Below are 21,297 nucleotides of genomic sequence, written 5' to 3'. Positions count from 1 at the left end.
GTTTGAAGCAGGCAAGCAGTAAGGAGAGAAGTCATAGTCACAAAGTTGTGTGAAAAGGAAAAAAAACAGCAAAGAAACAGACTTGTTTTCGTGGGGCTCAAAATATTAATTTATGTTTCAACTCCTTATCTTTCTAAAGCGGCCCTGGCTGCAGACTACTCGAAAGGAATATATGAATTTTTGGTGGTTTCTAGCCAACTGGACATTACAATTGCATTAAAAAACACCAACAATGAAAAAGCTAATGTTTATCCAGTTTGCCAGTTTTTTGAGACTTAATAAATAGAATTTATGACATCAGTTTTCCCATTGAGAACCTTTCCTGACCTCTTTAGTAACTGTTAATTGAACAACCCTGTCATTGTCTTCATAGCAAGTTAAGATAATACAAGGTTGCCATAGCTTTTTAGTGTGCAAATGCAATAATACAAGTTGAGAAAAATAATCCCTTAATGACAGCAAAGAAAAAGACGGTTTCAATTCCAACAAAAGCCCTAACCAATCTTAATTTTAGCTCACAGCTCTGAAAGGTCATAGAATTGCGTCTGCTCTCACTGAAAACATTTTTTTCCCAGCACAGAATAAAATAGGGGGCTTTATTTCTAGCAAAGCTCTGTTGCATAGGTTAAGCAAGATGATTTATGACCTACAAGTTGGACTGTCAGCCTCTCTGAGCGTGTGAGCGTCAGCGATGATATCTTAGTGAGAGCTGTCTTGCATGAGAGGTTTGCATTAATCAATTGACATGCTCGAGGGTCTGCGCAACACCGAGAAAGCTCCAGCTTTCTGGACAACAAGAAGAAGGGAGGGCGCCATTTAAGCAGTGGCGAGTTTAACCTTGGGTCGTCATTCGTTATTTAATCCACATTTCTTGCTCAAGCACTGTAGCCAATTAACACAGGCCTCACATGCCAAAGCTTCAAACACATGCTTGATGTAGTTAGTACATTTGTCAACATGCCTGGTTTTCCCAAGCAATCGCAATTGATTATTTGAGAAATTTATCATGTGTGTTCAGCATTTGTCAACATTACAGTTATAGACTATAAAACTATTAGAGTAGAATTCAACCTGGAGGCAGCTTTATATTTACTTTCATCTTACAGTGGAGCTTGGCAGGTCACTGTTAATTTACATAATCAAATCATTCACATATAGTTAATGTACAGCTTTTGTATGGTACAGCCATTCAAGTTGACAATATATGAGTGGCATGTTAAAGGATTATAATTTGTATAGCAAAATTATTTAAAATGGGTTACTATGTCATTTTAACAGGTACTGGGGAAAGTTATAATTCAGGTGTTTCTAACGTTATTTTTGAGGTATACTTTTAACAATCTTGTCTTAATGAACATAAATTCATACCAAATCTGAGCCTTTCTTTATGTTTTTAACCCTCTCTTTGGAAACAATTACAAATGTAGATCCTTAATATGAGTTCAGGTGCATTGTCAACTCTAATAATAAATGGGTAAATAATAATTGCAAATAATTTAGTTGCACTTTTAACGTTTCTGCATATTTACAGAATTAAAACATGGGTTTAATGCTATGACCTCGTTTTTCCATTAGTATATTGCTTTAAATACTTTTTGTTGAATATAACAACAAGATATTTAAATAAATGCCTTATAGCTACATTGCATATACATTTGCTCATTTAAAATTAAAATTAAATGTAAATCACACTCTTCTTCAATCACTTTGAACAAATTAGAAGTTTTAGTACAATCAAACCATGACATAATCAGGTTTCCTGAGATTGGCTAATATCTTGAGTAGCTCTCAAATTTTATGATGAGATTAAGTATTTTAAAAAGGACAGAAAATTCTGTTTAATTTGAGTGTAACAACAAGCAAATGGCAAGCAAATTTGCTGCAATGGGCCATTTATAATAGCACCATGTACCAAAGGCTATATTTAAAAAAAAGTGATAGAATGTGAGAAGACACGTAGGGCCGATTTAAGAAACCTAAATTGCACTGTTTGTTCTCAGGAGGATCTGTTGGAGGAGATTTTGCAGCGACACGCAGTCCCACCCGAGGCGATAAAGTAGCAGGATTAATCATAGCACTTTCAGATTAATTACTCATAATGCCAGCCTGCTCTGAAAGGCATAGCCTGCAGTTGTGATGTTTGGTTGATTTCATTAGGCTCAAAGCGACAACACCTAAAATAAGTCTGTGTGAAATGAGGTGGGGGGGTTTAAAAATGGTGAAAGAGCTGAGAAACAAACCACTACAACACATGTAACTATCAGATTAGACACAAATGTTTAAACAAAAAGCATTGTATTACATAAAGGAAAAAAACAAAACACTTAGACAGCGTGGAGAAGTCACTGTACAGTGTACAAGTACCCAGATAAAAATGTTTACAGGGATCTACAAATGCACACAAGCTCTCCTTTCTACTTTAATTAAATTGTATTCCTCTTTTCCTCCCCACATGGCATATATTTTCTCCTAAAAAGCCACCACATGTGACAGCTCTTCGCATTGTTGGCTGCACATGGCGCTGCCATGAATAGACTCCATTTGCTTGTTAAGTTGAGCTGACTAGCCTCGGCTAAAGAAGTATACAGCGCAGATGCGCTACTAAGAAAAGAAATCTACTGACAATTCTCCCAAGCAATTTTTTCCCTCTCAATTTTATTAAAAGGGTTTTTGAACAGCTGACTCCACTTATCTGACTAAAACCTTTAAAATCAGACAGATTATTGCCAGAGAACATATCATGACAATCAAAAATATGCATATTAGATGTATGTGGTCTAAAAACTAAAAAAATAGATGTATTTTTATCTAGTTCTACAATGTCTTGTGTGTCTTATGTCTGTCTTGCTGCTGCAACCAAGAAATTTTCCAAATACGGGATGAGTTAAAGTTCCTATCCAATCCAGTCAGTTAGAAGATAATTAAAACTTCACTACTAAGGCTACGACAACAGTCCCAAGAAAAAGTGCAAACATGGGATATTTCTGCTATTTAAATTCCTCATTTACATGACAATTTTATGTGGGGAAATCTGTGAGCATACAGAAACACAAAAATGCATGAAGCCTTCAATCGTGCATTCCTACCAGGTGTCATTTTTCTTCTCTCCTTTAAGTCACTGTGTCTAATGAGCATGGCTCGATTCATGTAAAGTGTCTACCACAGTTAAGTCATGTAAAAAAGGACTGGAACATAAAGAAGGGCTTGTTTTTATTCACTGGCCACGAGCACAGACAACATTGGTATTTTTTGCACCTTCACTGCCAAAGATATGTTTTTACATTACCACTACCTACTGTTCAGGAATACGAAGTCAGAGGTCATTACCGACCGCCCTGTTTTGTCCATGAAAGAATAAAGTTTAACATAAGCGTCAACACAAAAGAAGGATTTAAAAAAAAACAACCTAACAATGATAGGATCACCAAAAAACCCAATTATCATGGTCTCCAAGAAAGTTAAGCAAATGTAAGACTCTGATCAGAAAATGTAAATTTAAAAAAAAGACAACAAAACCTAGTATTCTACACAAGAGGATATGCAGTATTCTTTTCGAGACAGCCTTTCAAGCAATACTATCCACAGTAAAGAAGCCAGGACACTTACAATAAAAAAAAGACAGCCTCAAGCATAGAAACTTGTGAGGAAATAGTTGTGTTCAAATTCACACCCGTGATTGAATCCGCCTTGAGCAAAAGGGATGTGCGAATTTACTACTTGCACATGGTTAAGACACATGTTCATAACCATCCTTGGGCATTAATTTATGGTATCAATAAACAAGAGGGCATTGGGCCCATACTAGTTTAAGATTTCAGTTCCAAAACCAACACACCATTTTTTTTTCCTGTGGACAAAAGCTTCAAGGTTGTACAATTGCCCAAATGTTCAAATCTGTTAAAATAAATTCAATACTAGCTATCATAAAACACAGCTGAAAAGATACAAGTATTGTGTTGATTGCATATTTCTTAAAAAAGTGGCCTGAATAAAATATGATTTTAACTTTTTGTTAAAATAGCCGCTATTGGAAAATATGGGTTTAAGTCGACTATTAGTACTCACTCGACACTAGGTGGTTTTTAATATAGGCAAGAGAGGAAAATGATAAATCCTATAAGAAATCATTAAAAAAAATCATTAGCAATGTTGCATCCTGCATCAGAAAGAAAGAAAAATGTATAATGTAGATGTTGTCCTGCAATTCAGGAAGGATACGCCATCCTATTACATTCCCTACCTATTGAACATATAGTAGTTAAATGCAAGTGAACACTGGATCAGAAATAAAAGAGAGCAGCGAGGAAAACGTGTAATCTTTCATTTTTTCTGCTCTGCTGTGAATTTATTTTATGGTGACCAAGGAGAGAGCCAAGAATATCGAGGGGGTTGACAAATAGAGAGGAGATAAGAAGCACTGAAAGTCGAATTGGTCAGTGCCAGAGAAGAAAAGGAACACATTGGAAATGATTCTACAGAGCATTTTAAACAAATATAGTGCTTTACAGTTTATTATTACTGTAAAATACAAGTATTGCAGCCTTACTAAAATCCCAAAGCAAACCTATACAGGATGTTTTGGCACCTTATTTGAATTTTTCTGCACATTTTTAAACCACATAAAACTGCTGCTAGCTGAATTGTCACTACAGACTAATTAAATTATTTGTAATCAACAAATGATGTAGTTTATTAATTACAATGCATTCATGTCCCCTTGCGCATATCCTCACAAGGGTCGCAAGGTCCTGTAGGAGATTATTTGCAGCTAAGTATGTGAAGTACACCTTGTATTTATCATTCAACATTTAAAACAATTAACTACTCTAATTGGTGTAATATACCAAATATAAAGTATATTGGCAGGGAGTGAAAATAATCTTTTAAATGACCTATTTTTCAACTTAAATTGACTAATCAGCATTAGAATATATGTGAATATAATTTAAAATGAAGTAGATTCTAGGCAACCAACACATAGGACTGAATAAAAATAATCCCAATATAATAGTGAATAGCCTGTACAGTTCCAAAACCTAAAGAAATATATTAATAGCCACCATTTACTCAGATAAATATAAAATCTTAAAACACTTATGCATATTTTATAGCTTCACCTTGGAGTCTTCCCATTTCCCATTTTCAGGTTCACCAAAGTGGTGGAGGAATGGCTATTTCTTTAAAATACAACTTTCTGCATTAAAAATAATATGTCACAGTCGCCCTACCAAGCAAAAAATAGACACTATGCTAACGCTCGAGTCCTTTTACAGAAGCCTATTTGACTTGCAGTAATGCATTGTAATCCAGTGTTTGGAAGGTTAACACAGCTCAGTTAGGGTTGCCATGGAAATAAGGGAGAAACTAGGTTGCCTTGGTAGGAGCCTGCACTCTCTTTGTGGATTCTGCATGGTTTATCCAGCTAAAAACACAAAGGTTTTTGCTCTATGCATGAAAAATACCATGCAGTATCTTGTCATAAATGAATAGGACGCGGCTATGTGATGCCTTCTTTTGTTTTGTAGCAGTGTATTATGGGCCACTGCTGTGAATATAGCACAATGCTTAAATTTGTCATCGCATGCACTTATAATTTTATCAACAAAAACAACGTGAGAGCATCGAGGATGTTGGAGAAACATCGTTTAAATGATGTATGGGATAGTGTGACTTGCGAGTGTTGGGACGAAGACAGACGGATGGGCAGATGCGGGTCCCGCCATGTGAGGGGCTCTTTGTGTGCACTCAGTCTGCTCTTTATGATGTAAACTGAATGTAACCTTTCTCCCCTTCCGCTCAGCCCTCACAGGATTGACCGGGATGCCCAGAAACCCCCCTGTGGGAGGGGTGCGAGAGCTTGGCACAGACCGCCATTTATCCTAGGTTCAGCTGCTGCGTGTGGTGGGTGTTAAATAAATCTTGCCGTGTTCCTCAAGGAGGGAGGTACAGAGGGAGAAGTCAGTGCAGGGCGGAGTGCTTTCACCTGCATCGCACTTCCATCAATTGCATCACACTGATTTCAGAAATTATTTGGGACATAAGAGAGGATGCTTAAGGCCACAATCTCTTTTACACCTTTTTCAGATCACCTAGCATTCTCACTGAGCATCTTGGTATGAATAATCTTAGCTCGTTCACTGCTAATTTTGACACGTTACTGTAACTGTTGCGGGGCACAATTATACACTTTAATGCATACATTTATTAAGTGCATTAGTGTATGTATCAGAACCAGAACAGGTTAGCATCCACTATACACACAAGGTCATCAAAAGCTCATTAAATCAAAGGTCATCCAAGCAAACGGAGTAGAGGAAACTAAAATGATAATAAAATAGTAATTGATTATTAATAGTTAGCAAATACCATGGACTTTGACCATATTTTTTTACAGCCGTGTGTATTATACAATGGAAGAGAACATTGATCCGGATTCTATATTCCCAAATATATGAATTCCGGCAGAGTCTTGGTTAAATTCATTAAAAAACTCGATACACAACAGGCTACTCCCAACCAATTTTGAACAGTCATACTTGAATTTGCATACAGCACACAGAACAACAATGAATTATTAATGAGCGTTTTGTAGAAAAAGCTGCCGAGCATATGAAAACTTTTAAAAAATATGTTGCAGATGAAATAAACTCACTTATAGTTTTACAAATAAGATCAATAATCCATTCGGCATTTCAACAAAAACTACTGCAAATGTCGTCCATGAAGATCTTTTCTTGTTTAGCGTTTTACTTGTCAGCAAAGTTATTACATTCCAGAGATTTCACGATTTCTACAATATGTTAACATTTTTCTTATTGAAAATTCTGTGCTGTGCTTCTACAATCATTTTTTAAAGGACGGTCACAGCTAGAGAACCACAAGTGCTGAACTTTCTCCAATTATTGACAATCTGTCTTACCAAGGACTGACGATCATTAAGGTTTTCCAGCCCATTCCAACTAGATTGTAAATTGGAGATTATAAAACGATGCTCGGATGCCTCTAATGAGATTGGTGCCGTGTACCATTGAAACCAAGGCGGTATAACGTGTGAACACCCCCCCACCCACGCCCACCAATATTCTGTATCCAAGATGAATCATAGAAACATATGACTAATCATCATTAAGCCACCATTCCCATGGCCGAATACATGTTGCTGTCTAATTTCCCAACTATTAAGCATGCGTTGCAATACCTCTTAGTTTCAAAGAAAAGACTTCACGCAGACGATCATTTATGAATAAAATACAAAAGGGGTTTTCTAAAGCCGTGCGCTGTCGGGCAGTCCAGGTTTGCGCGGACCCTTTGGACGAAGAAGGGCCTCAACTGAATAAAAACACTATTAAAAATGGTTTAAATGGATTTTGTCATTAGTTGCCACTTTCATGCCGAGATCTAACTGGTGCAATTAAAGACTGAGACAACGAGTGTCTCATTAGGATAAGGAGATGGCTGACAATGGTCTTGGTCGGCCTTTATTGGCATTCCCTTGCAATGAAAGGAAGGTGCCTTCCCGCCTCTCTAATTGGGGAAGGTGATGATTCTTAAAGGGGGGGTAAAAGTGTTTTTTTTTCCCTTTGATTGGCAGAAATATACCCATAATGTTTGCTTTGGTTCCAAACGAGTGACTACCGAGATATAACAGTAATAAATACCAATCCAGAAGAGACTTTTAAGGGAATTTTACATTTAATTCTATTATGTGTAACTTCGGATGATATAACCTTGTCATCTTTCATTTTTAGAGTCTCATCTTCAAACCAGAAAGTGAAGAGTGTGCTGTTAATTCCATCGAGCACCCATGCCAGTGAATTGGATAATTGGGTTGGAGTAATTTGCTGGGATATAGCTCCCCCTCCTCCATTTTTGATTTTTTTGGAAATTTATTTTTTATTAATCCCTTTTTCTATTATAGCAGCCTCCCACAGCTACTTATCAAGCACAAAACAGGTCCACGTGAACCAAAGTCTATTCCTGTCTACCCAAATTCATACGAGCTGGCTAAAATGGTACCAAACCTGTTTTTTTTTTTTCCACACACACACATTTATTCCTTCCGGCTTGAAAAAGTGCAACACATCATCACATCAGGTTTTTTAATGTGAGAAGCAAGGACAAGGCAGCAAAAGTAAACTGAAGAGACATGAGTGGCCTGAGGTACTATTCTTCTTTTTACATCAGTGTAAATGTCAGAACTTTTACTCTCGGGCTTAAAAGGCTGAGAAACTGAAAAACTTACGTGAGACGATAGATGATCTGAAGTGGATTAGGTATTATCGCTCCCCTTTTTAGGTGGAGAATTAGTGAACACGATCACATACCCCAACTTATTGACCTTTAAAATGTTGGGGCTCGTTCAAATTTTGAAAATTGTGACCATTTATTTATATTTAGACCTTTCACAAACAGTTAATCAGACAAGATTAATGCTTGACAGCATTCATATAATCTATTAGTAGTTGAACTGTGATTTCTGACCTGTTTTAAAGTCACTGACACTCTTTAGCACAGAGCAGATATGCTTGACGAAATGGTGTCCTATAGTGTTGTCGCATGGAACAATTGAAGTATTGAATTGATATTTTACAATGACTACCTCATTCGGGACATGCTGAGTAAATTACTGGGTCTAAAAAGAATTGCGTCCAGTGGAGTTTTCTCAATAAGCTTCAATTCTGGGGGCGTTCACTGTGGTAGAATGTCAAGGTACTAATTTCATTTTCAAAGACTTTTACAACCCACTTATCAATACACTATCATCAAAAATACATTGTCAATTCTTTCATTGACATATTACAATCTTAAAGTGGAAAACAAATCCAAATATTTAACCTCCTATTGTTAATTTTTGGACCTTAATGGACCACTTATGATGTGGACATGATATTTCTCAGAAACTACATCATGTAAAACAATAATTATTTGTTTTTATACACTCATTAGGTCCCAATTAGCCTAAATATCAAAGAGAAAATAAAAATGCATGCCTTGCAAGAGTCTGGGTCTTAGGAGGTTAAGGGCTTGTTTTCAGACTGTTTGATTAACGCAAAAAAAGTTTGACCTTGACTACATATATCTGTAATCTGGGTTTGAAATACCTAATTTTTGCAAACCAATAACTTGTTCTGCAATATTAATGGGATGTTTTGAGAAGGACAGATAGACAACTAAAGCCAACACATTGTGCCATACCCTAATACATCCACTATTCCACATTTCAAACAAATACCAGAGTATATTTACCTTGGGCTTTTCCCAATTTTAATGCCAATGCGCAGTGGCGCAGTTCCAGTAAGAAAACGCCTTTGCGTCTGTCTGTATGCTTACGTGTCCTGGAGCAACTTGCGCACGGAAGAGTGCCAACAAGAATGAATGAGAGGGACATTGTATTCTGGATGAGTGCCAAATTAATGCAGAGCTTTTAATTAACTCTGGAGTCGATTACCGTAACAAGCCTCAAGCAAAGTCTATGCTGGATGGGTGATTCTTGAGTGAAAAGTAAATACTAATGACTGAAGTAATGTTTCCCATGACCTTTTATAATAAATTCAAAGCAGTAACAGTCAGCAAGGCCATATTTTCCACGATATTATAGGAATTCTTTTGCAATCCAGTTCAGTTGACCTAGATCATCCAGTGAGGATTTGTCATGGGACATGTACAGTACAGGGAGTCCTAGGGTCACTATGTCCTCGACCTACAATGTTGGGTTTTTATACTGCCTGTGCCTCATCCGCCATATATTCCCCACCATAGTTTCTGCTTATCTAGTACATAACGCTAGTCTGTCTGAGTGCTATCCGGGAGTATTTCTGCCTTTTTCACCCTCCTTTTTTTCCCACATGGCCCCAAAGAAAAAAGATTGGACTTTTACATTCAGCCAAAGGAATGGCAATTACCATGGAAACGAAGCTTAACTCATAAAAAGAACAGAGAAAGATAGTGACGTACTTCAGTAAAAAAGATGCGACATTCAGATCAAATTTAAAACATTGTGCAAAAAGGCCTTCCTTGATCGTTGGAAAAAGCAGTTTTGTAGTCATGCAGAGCTTACGTCGCTGACAGTTAAAGTCAAACGACATCCAGTTCACGTTAACCCTAAAAATAGGGCAGTAATGTAATAAATCGGGTTCCGCAACACGTCATGTCGCAGTGATGAAGTGTTGGGTGCTGTGTTTTCTGGGTTGTCCCTAAGTGAACCACGTGTCTGACTGGAATGAGAGAAATGGGGTTGGATGAGATGGTGAGTTGTTTTGATTTTTTTGGTATCACAGAAATCATGTTTTGGTTGGAAACTCTGCATTGAAAACCCAAATTCTCCATCTACTTCTCAGCAATAATTGTAAGCACATCATATTAGAGGATCTTATTTTTTATTTGATTAATTTGTATTTTACTTTCGAGATAGATTTTGACTCGTGCAGAAATTTGGTTTAGGAGCCAGCGTCGGAACAGAATTCGGTCGTAACTCAAGGACTACCTAAAGTTTCTCGATGCATATGCAAGTTGACTTAAGCATAGGAGTCTGAGCTCTGTCAAGATTTGAAATTAAGCCCCACTATTAACAGAGAACCAGTGGCTTTTCCAGGACATGTTAGTGGCGTTCTATCATTTCTACAGATGTTTAACCAAGTTTTAAAAGGCTCCATTAATACAGCAATTTGCATACTGCACTAAAAATGATGCTGCAAGTTTGTACGAGTAACATCCTTTTTTTAGGAATTATATACTACCTAGTATTGTGATTCCATTCTATTACTATAGCTATAGCCTTTGTTTGCATGTCTCAGCATGCTTCTATAATGACAATATAGCCATTCAGTAATTAGCCCAATAGGAAGGTAAGACCTGTTATTATTAGAGTTCAAGATAGTCTGCACTGTGTAGATCAGCACTCTTTGCATTTCTATAAACACTTTTTGAATCTTGAGTCTCAAAACAGATTAAAGCAGAAATCCTATCCTGGATTATTATTCTGGCCTGTAGGACCTGCACAGCTCACTTTCAAATGGGACTTTAATATGCATAAAACGAAATTTGTTTCAGAAGGCCGACAGGGAACATTGCCATAGATAAACTATGCCATTGTAGTTTTGACATAAATGAAATGAAAGCTAGATAAAAGAGCCCACTAACTGGCATGTAAAATAGAAAAAGAAGGTAGCGGCAGTCACACCGCACTCGTGTAACTTGGCTCCACGCCCTCGGGCGATAAGTACAATTTGCCATCTGTCTTTCCCTCCGTGGGAATAAAACAATCACAAGGAAATGCAGTCTTATAAATGGGCAGCTGTACTGTTCAGGTGGTGGATCGTTGTTGACTTACATCAAAGCCATCTCAGGTGCAATTTCCCGTCTGGACTGAACAAGATAGATTCACACATTCACATGTGGTGAGAAGAGACAAAATATTGACTGATTTATAATCATTGGACCTCCTGTTATACAAGCCACTGCAAAATGAGACAAAATCTAACAAAAATGGAAGACTAAAAATTGCGTCCTGACCAAGTCAATTCAACACAACTACCATCTCCATATGTCTTTACAGTAATGTCAAGACCCTTTTAAATGGAATTAATAGATTTGTATTAATACATTATGGTTGACGATAATTGCTAAACATGTCTTGCAATTATTAAGTCCATAATAGTGGACAAACTGCTCCATAATAAAACTCAATGTCTTAGTTAGCATCTAGTTGAAATTACAAGTCATCATTTTTTTCAGCCAGCTAAGCCAATATCCCCCAAAATACATTTTCCATCGCTATGACAACTTATAAATAAGCCCAGCATCATTCTCTGACTTCCCCAATTCCCATTTGTTTTAAGGACAATATTAGATACCCAATCAGGAGCCTGCAGTCTGCAGGGAATCATTTAATAGAAAATTATATAAAAACCACAGCGCTCTTTTGAACACATTGATAATAACCAACACACTGATAACCTAACAATTACAAAATTGAGTGTGATGAAAAAGAAAATATGAATATGTCAAGAGGAGGGTGTCACAATGAAATATCCGGAAAACACGATGAAATGTCATCCAATCCAATCCAGTCCAATCCAATAACAAGTCTATCTCCGTTTTTTTTCAGGCTATAAAACTATAAAAAAACAAAAACAATGCCTTTTAAGTTAAGTGACAACTCTAAATTGTCCATAAATGTGAATTTGAGTGTGCATACTGCCTCTCGTCCACCCACAACTATAATAAAAATAAGCAATATAAGAAAATGGGTGGATGCAATTCAAAAACAATATAATTGGCAAGCAATGAGACCCCAAGCGAAAGGCAGCTCTTGCCCGAAACTATATTTAAAAATGGTATGATACCATGTTTTGAGATGGTGTAAAATTATAGTTATTATGCATTTTGCTTTGACAGAAACACTTAATATTCAAAGCATATTGCAACACTACCCAATACCAATAATTCCAATTGCCTTTTGTGTCCACAGGAAAAGCATGGCAGTCTAATAATGTGGAACACATGGCTTTGTACAAAATTATTGCCAATTGACAAGCTAGTAGACTCTGTTGGCATAAACATAAATTGCTTTCCATGCATCATCATTTTACCTACTGCTGTTTTCATGTTCTCTATAAAATCATTTCGCTCCTCACCAGATTGCAGATTTTTATGTTGTATGCGTTGTAACCAAATCCTATACAGTCAAATACTGCAAAAAAATATCTGTATTGGGTTCCGATACTATAACTGAACATCAATCGGGATATCACTATTTGCAAAAACAGCTGGCTTAAATAGTTTTAAATAACCGGTTAACATTTGCATCCCTACAAACCCTCAAAATACAATTTTTACTCAGACACTTTCCAGTTGGCCTTTTTCCAAACACATCGGGATCAATAGAAGTAGACATCGCAATTTGTTCAAAGTCATTGTAATTGGCAAAACAGGATATAGAATATTCTTCAAGTCAGCCGGCTCAATATTCATGGAATATTCATGTTTATTGTACACACTGGGGCTAGTGCTCTGATAGTTTAGCCTTAGGCAGACATTTAAAATTCCCATTTAGATCATGTGTGTGCACACTAGAGCACCACTTATAGAAAATCAGATGTTAAGAATGCTTTAATGGTATGTTCTTTGAACCTCCAATCAGGTGAGATAGTAACTATCAACAAATAATTAGCACTCTTGGTAGAAATGAAAATCAACAATAATTAAGTATGCATGTCTACAAAGTAAGCATTATGTCATATTATATGGCAAATTAATATAAACAGTTTTAAAAAGATGGCTTATGGCCTGCAAAATTTGGGAGTTTTTAGTCATCGGCTATAAATATTGCATCTGGCTGTCCCGCAGAGTGAAAAGTGGTGAGGTACGGAGCGCAGCATTACAATAGAATTCTGATGCCAAAAATCAGCATGACATGCTTGGTCCACCGCCCTCCTGCTCAGAGCAGGTCACGAGCAGAGCGAGGGTGCTGAGTTCACAAATACGGAGGCCAGCTAATTGAAAATGGGCAAAGGTAAAAATACATCAACGGGCTGCTTTTTATTTTTTTATTTTTTATTCGCCTGATCCATTACTGAGAAATATGACGAGCTGAGACGACTATGTTTTTTTTTTCTATTTGCAATACCTTTAAAACCTTTTAAAATACAGTTTACTGTTTTATGTGGAAATGGTAAAATTATGAGTTTTCTCAACATGTTACACTGTGTATTATCAAATGTTTCAGACAGGAGACACTTGTATAAAGCTGCAGTTATTCATTATTTAAGTTATGGATTCATTTATGGATTAATAGCTTGATTATTGAGTAAACAGCTAACAAGCATTTAATATATTAAAAGTCTTTCATAGCAATACTCATGATAATTAATATCCCAATATGGTATGTAGCACTTCTAGAACTCTGATTTGAATTCTTTAACAAGAAAAGGTTGAGCAAAATCATAGATAATCATTGTTTTATATGATATTTGCATTATATTGTGTATTAGAAGCATACTCTGCTTATTCACAATGCTCACAGGAATCTCAATGTGGCCATAGAAGACTAGAGTTATGTCATTACACTCTTCCCACCAGATGGTAGTGTATCATCACAAACCAATAAAACCCAAATACAAAAATTTCAAAACAAACCATTTCAATTGAACAATTCATCAAAGGGGCACAGTTGAGCTGGCAACTTTTTTCCTCATCAAATTACAGATCTGAATTAATTAATGGATTGCACTACACCAGTTATCCAAATGCAAAAGTTTCACTCATGGCCATTTATTCAATACTGACCCCAAAAGTCCAACATTAAAGAAAGATGAGTTTTTCCAGGTGCAAAGTTTTGAGGCAGGAGAGCGAAAAGGTTGATTAATACGTGGATTAGACAAGAGATCAGGCTATTGATTTTCAGTTAGGATCAAGAGAACAAGCAATAACAAACAAAGACGTCAAGGAGCAAGTTATTTAAGGGACAAATTGAGTGAAAATTACTTTATGCTTGGACTGTTAGTCAATATCTATCAAATTTGGGTTAGAAGGCATTGGAAGGATATAGCAGGAAATGTTCGTACCACTGCTACTTAACTTTTTCTAAAATTGAAAACCTTTACTTAAACTTGTAACTTTTATATTCCAGTAAAACATGTATTTTGTATTTTGTAACCTCAGTTTTACCTTTAGCACAATATCCTGAGGACTAGTGTGGATTCAATTGTTGTTGTTCATTTTTTAATGAAAATCAACTATGCAAAAATGCAAATTTTGGACACTTTGTGCATATCAATTTAAAGCAACATAAACAATAATATTTTCAGCTATTCACTTCCACAAATCAACAGCGCTTCTCGTTCTTTAAAGACTTTGACCTAAAGCTATTTTGAATGATTGATTATCTTATGTCTTTTGGGATGGGACAATAAAATGTAAAATCTCCACAGAATACTTTTTAAGATTCCAAATCTGTTCATGAGAAAAATCTGTATTCATCTTGAAATTTTGAATACGTTAAACAAATCTGTCAGAACAAAATTAGTTTTAATTAATTCACTCATAAAATCGGATCAAATATAAATGATTGCAAACATGTGGAAAGAATCCAAAGCCCAATTAATAAAACAAAACAAGCAACACGGACACAAAATATGGCTGTTTTATCTTTCTATGCTAATTAATTCAACACACATTTCCCCAAACAGCAGTCGCCAAAAAGACTACAAGACCAGTTTAGTGCTTTGGTGGCCATGACACCCGCTGTGGGCGCCATGAAGGCGAACGTCTTAGGTAATCTATGCAGACATCTGCCGTGACTCATTGGGAAAGCATTAAAATATAAATAGAGATGAAAGATTCCTCTCTTTTTAGTGTCTTGTAAGGGCAAACCGAGGTGACAAGTCAAAGGAATTTTTTTTCCCGAATCGCAGTAAAAAAAAGAAAAAAAATGGACTTACGGTTAGTGCAGAATGGCCCCCCGTAAGTTGTCATGCTGCAGTCACAGGAGAAGCCTTCCCAGAGCTGCAGACACACACCTTGGTGGTGGCAGGAGTCCTCTGTGCAAGTGGTGCTGGGTCCTGAGGGATGTTGACACATAAAACGCGCTGGATTTATAAGGTTGTCTCTTCATTTTGTCTGAACTCAAGTACCCTACTAACAGTAGCTCAAATGTGTCCTCAGCAGAGGACATTTGTAAGCCTGTGTATATTCCATCAACTGTTTTTTTTTATCTTGAGGATATTTAGGGCTTTCAATGAAATCAAATGTGAAGGCTTTGAAAAATGGCATCTGTAAGTATGAACACACACACACACGTGTATAAATGTGTGTGTATATTATGTGTGTATATATGTATGTGTGTATGTATGTGTATATGTGTATGTGTATATTATGTGTATATGTGTATGTTTGTATGCATATGTGTATATATGTACGAGTATATTATGTGTGTACGTATGTGTGTATATATGTACGAGTATATTATGTGTGTACGTATGTGTGTATATGTGTATATTATGTGTATGTACATGTGTATACATGTGTGTATATTATGTGTGTATGTATGTGTATATGTGTTTGTATATTATGTGTGTATGTATATGTGTATATGTGTATATATGAATGTCTATATAAGTAGACTCAATTACATCAGGGTCCTTTAAAGCAGTAAGGGGAGTAAAGTGTTATGGTGAATAATATGGTTTTAATTGTGTGTTTTTGTGTGTCTGACAGTCTGTTTTGGCAGGTCATTGCATGATGCAGCTCATTCACTCTCATAGTTTAAATTGTTTGCTCTTTGTGTCTAACTTGTTCGGAATCCCTGCTATAGCGGAATGTAAGGCAGTTCTTGTTGAGAAGTATATTGGTGAAACTTGGTCGGAAATATACTATTTCAACATTAAAAGAAGAACAACGAATGTCAGGAAATAATGTGTTTTTTAGACTGAAAATGGGACTTCAAGCACAGTTGAGATTCATAGGTCACGCCTCACCTCCGCAGCCGTGATCCACTTCGCCCACTTTCTGAAGGGCATCTGCCAGCAGATCAGGGAGTCTTCCATTCAAATCCACAGATGCCAAGCAGCCCTTGTAACCTTCCCGCGATGCGATCAGTCGAGGGAGGCTGCTATACATGCTCTTTCCGACACCTCCAATGTACAACTCCCCTTGAACAGAGAAGACAGATTGTGAAGGTAATTCTCTGTCAAAGTCTTTGGAAATAGAATGACATAAATACAACTCATATTCATATTCAGGGATGCTTTGCAACCTTGAAGGCTCATTGGAAGTAAGAGTTGACAAAATATAATTCATGGTGAGGTTTTGTTTCTTGAAAAAGCTACAGGAGTACTCATATGTCAAAGTTATTAATAATGTACCTTTCAAATCCAGGTTGCGGGCTCCGTTGGCGTGTTGTGTGACAGTGCGAACGTCAATCTTAAGCATGTGCACGTTGTCGTTATCACGGGAGATGACCACGTTGTGCCATCGGTTGTCATTGAGTGGCTTCTCAGAGTTTCCCTTCATCAGCGAGGGGCCATTTCCCAGGTCAAAGACGTAATGGATGAACCTGCACAACAACATCGCCATTTGTTCAACTGTTCGTTGTTCATTAGATTTGTTGTATCGAGCAATCTTTTTTTCACGACCATCCATCCGTCGTCTATGCTCCTTGTCCTCATTATAGTTTTTGCTGTACTGCACTCTATCCTCACTGACTTATGTGTGTCTGTATATGTATATATGTATATATGGATGTATATATGAGGTGGACGTGCTGACCTCTTGCTCACAGTGCATTAATTACCCAATTTTAAATGTATTGTTTTCTTTTGAGTCTTGAATGAAAACCTTAAAAATACACTCATTAATATTTGATGAGAGTTGCAAACAGCAAGTGGCTCCATTACACAGAAAAGGCAGCCACCTGAAAAGTGCCAATAATGTTCTAAAGCCTTCATTTTTCTCTGAAGGAGTTAGCTGTGGTGCCAAGAGGGACTTCAGACGAACTAATTGCTTCCGGAAGAATGGTGGTGTATGTTTACTCGTGGGAAAGCATACCTTTGCTTACTGCTTCTTATTGAAAGTCAAAAACAGCCTTCATGTTCATTCCCTTAGTTCCCCCACTTAGGTGACCAAACGCTTGTGAACATTTGAAGGTGGAGGCCAAACACATTCAGAAGTGTTTTTTTTTGTTGACACGGTGACACAGGTGAACCCCCCTTGGAATATTTACTTTTTGCTTCTTTTTGTAGGTGCACTTGGTGGACATTGTCATTCTGAAGTACTTATACGAGAAGTTTTATGAGGCCCGAGAAAGTAAATCATGAGTGCCGACTTTCTGTTTTAGGATCAAAATAAAATGATGTATCGGTATAGAAATATTAATATTAAATTTCCTGATTTTCCCCCTTTTATATCAATAATTTTAATTCTCGAATCAATTTTCCTCTGTGTTTTTAGTTCAAAAATCATTTTGTAAAATCTAAAACTATATATAAAAAATGCTAAAATAAATAATATTGTTTTAGCTCTATAAAAACTGAATATTCAGGGTTTTTAATCCAGTTCCTTTAATCCATTTATAAAAAAAAATCTAAATATATCTAAAATGGTTCAGCCCACATGAAACCAAGTTGACTTTAATGCTAACCAACCCGAATCTGACACCCTTGGACCCATAGACAGTTAAACTCACCCTTTAACCAGCTCCACCACAATGAAGTCACTCCCATCTCCAGAGTTGTAGAGTATGAGACCATCAGGACTGGTGGTCTTGAACTGGAAGAACAGGTGCATGGATGCATAGGCTTGCAACGTAGAGAAGGCCAAGTAGCTGGCTTGGGTTAAGAAGGTCACGGGATTGGCCACAATGTGCCTCATGCCAAAGCGTGCATTCAGGTCGCAGTAAGAGATGTCTCCGTTTTTGCACTGGTCCAAGTACTGCATGCCATTGAAGGAGAGGGCCTGCAGGTGGCCAATGAAGTTGGAAGGGATCACCGAAGTGAATCGGCGCTCCGTCATGATGCCCGTCTCGATGTTGTTGAACTCTAAGCGAGTGTGAGCGCCGCTCATGAAGCCTGAAGAGAAGCGAACGGTGCGTGATGAATGTCAACCCACGCCTTTGTTTGGGCCATACCAATTACCTTCAGCCGTGACGTTGTCCACAGAGAGCTGCAAATGTTTTCCACGGCGAGCCACCTTTACGGCATGCCACTCATTGTCATTCAGCTTGTCTCCCAGCAGGAGTACTTCGGGTCCTTTGCCTGAGAAGTGGAGAGCGTCAAGTGACAATTACGCCCCATGAGCCCAATGTGCTCTCTCATCAAACTGCTCTCAAAGTGAACAGCGCCATTAAGGTGGTTTGCATTCAGTCACATCTAGCGCTCGCAACTGATAATTTGTGCTCAGTTTAGGTTCAAAGGTGTGAAAGGTTTTGGTTTTTTTGTTGTTGTTTTTTTACTTCTGAAAAGCACAGGTGCAATGTAAGAGCTACAAGTACAATTACTCATGAAGGAAAAAGCTATGAAAAGGAAGTTGCTGTTTTAAACATGGAACATATCATATTAATATGCACCATTGGAGTTGATTTAGGGAGCTCTACATGACCAGAGGGACCTTTCTTGAAAGACTTTTAAAGGTTGTTCCAATTTGGAACTTTATTATTAACACAGATACCCCATTTCAAACAGTTTGAATTTTGTTAGAGGATCTTTCTCTTCTTGTGGTTCAGATCCTAACTTAAGGCATTTAATTTCTTTAAATTTATTCCCAACGATAGCACTAGACACGCAATCCATTTGAACAAATGGTTCAAATGGTTCGGATGTCTATTGCAATGAATGGCGAAATCACAATACAGACAAAGCCAATCATTATAAATGTTTTCCCATTGTTTTTATCATGTCACCACTTATTTTGAGGGTATTTTCCACCCATAACACTTGATTGGAGACCATAGACCACATCTACAAGACTAGCCAAACCCTCTCCTTGGCTTACTAGCCACTTCAAAATAGGTCACGGCGCAGAAGCGTCCCACTGCAGCAACGTCATCCTAAATCAGTAACTGCGCAACAGGCCGACACGGCAGTTCAAAGGAGTTCTGACATCGCTTGGGAAACTAATTGGCCATGCCTAAGCTTGACTGCGCCTTGAGGGGTTTGTCTCTCTAATTGCGCTCTGGCTGCAGAATTACAGCGGACGCACAGAGGACAATAAATGAAAAAAAAAAACAAAAAAACAAGTGGTTCCTGAACACCTTGCCCTTCCGAGAGTAGAAAAACGTGCAAAGTTGCACGTGGAACATATCGTATTATCTTGAAATAACTACAGATGCATCCGCAACACGGTGAACATTATCGACTGTGCATGGATTGATTACATTAAAACTTGATCCTTCTATCGTAGATGAATTATCTCCTATTTTTGGAAACTAACCACTCATTGGAATGACGTACATCACAGATTCTAAAATATTCCAAGGTGGAATCGCCAACCTTGAACAGAATTTGTTTCATTAGAGAAAGTTGAGTATTGAATGGTGATAAATGAGAAGCATTTTCTGCTTCTTAGTGTGGTGTTCCTTTTTTTTCTTCTCTGTGTGAATCTAAAGATTGTAATAAAAATATTCCTTTTACATATCGTGATGAATAAACTCTTTTTATGACTAGAACTCTTTTCTGCTTTACACAGGCACATAAGAGCAGAAAAGAAAAATCTTGTTTTGATCTCCACTTGTATCCAAATTGGATTATAAAAACAGATAGCTTCAAAGATAGCAAAAGTTTTTGTAGGTCAACCTTCTGAGATTTTAGAGCGGGATGCGTATAGCGATCAAAGTATGTTGATTATGTAATTTTTTGTACTGCCATCCCCTCTTCCTAATAGTGCTCGCTTATGGCTGTCGATGTGATTGGCCCATGAGGGGGGATTCCTCCAGCACCCTTCCAAGCACAATAAAACCAAACTAGATCCCTGAATGAGGGATGTAAAGTTTTCATTCTGTAATTACATCGGTGTAAACTATAATTCCCTTTAAATGATATCTTCTAAATAATTTAAGCAGTTAATTGCATGATTAACATTTGCCTATAATTTCCCTTCTCATCAAATTCTTCCACCAGACAGCCATCCATCAAAACATCTGCAGAGTTAATAAGCTCATTTGGTGATAAATTACAGTGGCCCACATGCAAATTGAAATCAGATAAGAACAGTACATGTTGATACAGCGTCACCTGCTGGAACAGAGGAGTATATAAAAAACCCATGTTTTCACAAAGACATAAACACACTCACGCACTTCAATCAACCTCCCCTTATTTCTGCTCATTTTGACCACAATTAAGTACACACATGCACAAAACCTACCTGCATTTGGTTAAAATACATTTTTAAAAATCATATTCAAATTGGAATGTACATTTGTTATCTTCAATGACAGCCAACAATTTGATTCTGGGAAAAACAAAGTAATTTTACGTTGTTTGATCGTTTAGTTTGTCTTTTGAGTGATAATATATGCCAAAGTTAGGGTGTGATCAATGTCACATCTGTTTAATCTATTTAAGAAAGATAGCATTAGAAATACAGTATGTTAAAATCAACAAGAGAGAAATATATATTAATAATGTGCCCTTGTGCACTGTGCTTGGCTGGCCACCAATTAAGGGTGCCCCCTGCCTAGAGCCCATAATTGGCTAGGATAGGCCGCAAAATCCCATACGATTATTGTGAGAAAAAGCGGTACGGAAAATGAATGCATTAATGAATAAAAATCTGACTAAAATCTCACACATTTTGCAAGTTGTC

General features: G+C 37.1%; 1 protein-coding gene across 13 annotated transcripts in view; it reads right to left on the bottom strand.

The window, feature by feature from the left end:
- LOC144213122 (neurexin-2-like) overlaps window positions 1-21,297 on the bottom strand; it is a 107,399-nt gene that overhangs the window by 34,074 nt on the left and 52,028 nt on the right. For all 13 annotated transcript variants that reach the window (XM_077741397.1, XM_077741400.1, XM_077741406.1 and 10 more), the window contains 5 exons: window positions 18,630-18,749; window positions 18,182-18,563; window positions 16,863-17,053; window positions 16,476-16,649; window positions 15,441-15,560 (listed from right to left, as the gene is read on the bottom strand). In XM_077741397.1, coding sequence (XP_077597523.1) covers window positions 15,441-15,560; window positions 16,476-16,649; window positions 16,863-17,053; window positions 18,182-18,563; window positions 18,630-18,749 — 987 coding nt within the window. The remainder of the gene's footprint in view (window positions 1-15,440; window positions 15,561-16,475; window positions 16,650-16,862; window positions 17,054-18,181; window positions 18,564-18,629; window positions 18,750-21,297) is intronic.

This window comes from Stigmatopora nigra, chromosome 19, assembly GCF_051989575.1.
Source record: "Stigmatopora nigra isolate UIUO_SnigA chromosome 19, RoL_Snig_1.1, whole genome shotgun sequence".
In the NCBI taxonomy this organism is placed as follows: Eukaryota; Metazoa; Chordata; class Actinopteri; order Syngnathiformes; family Syngnathidae; genus Stigmatopora; species Stigmatopora nigra.
Note: the sequence above shows the minus strand (reverse complement) of the source record. Positions and strands in the feature narration are given on the sequence as shown.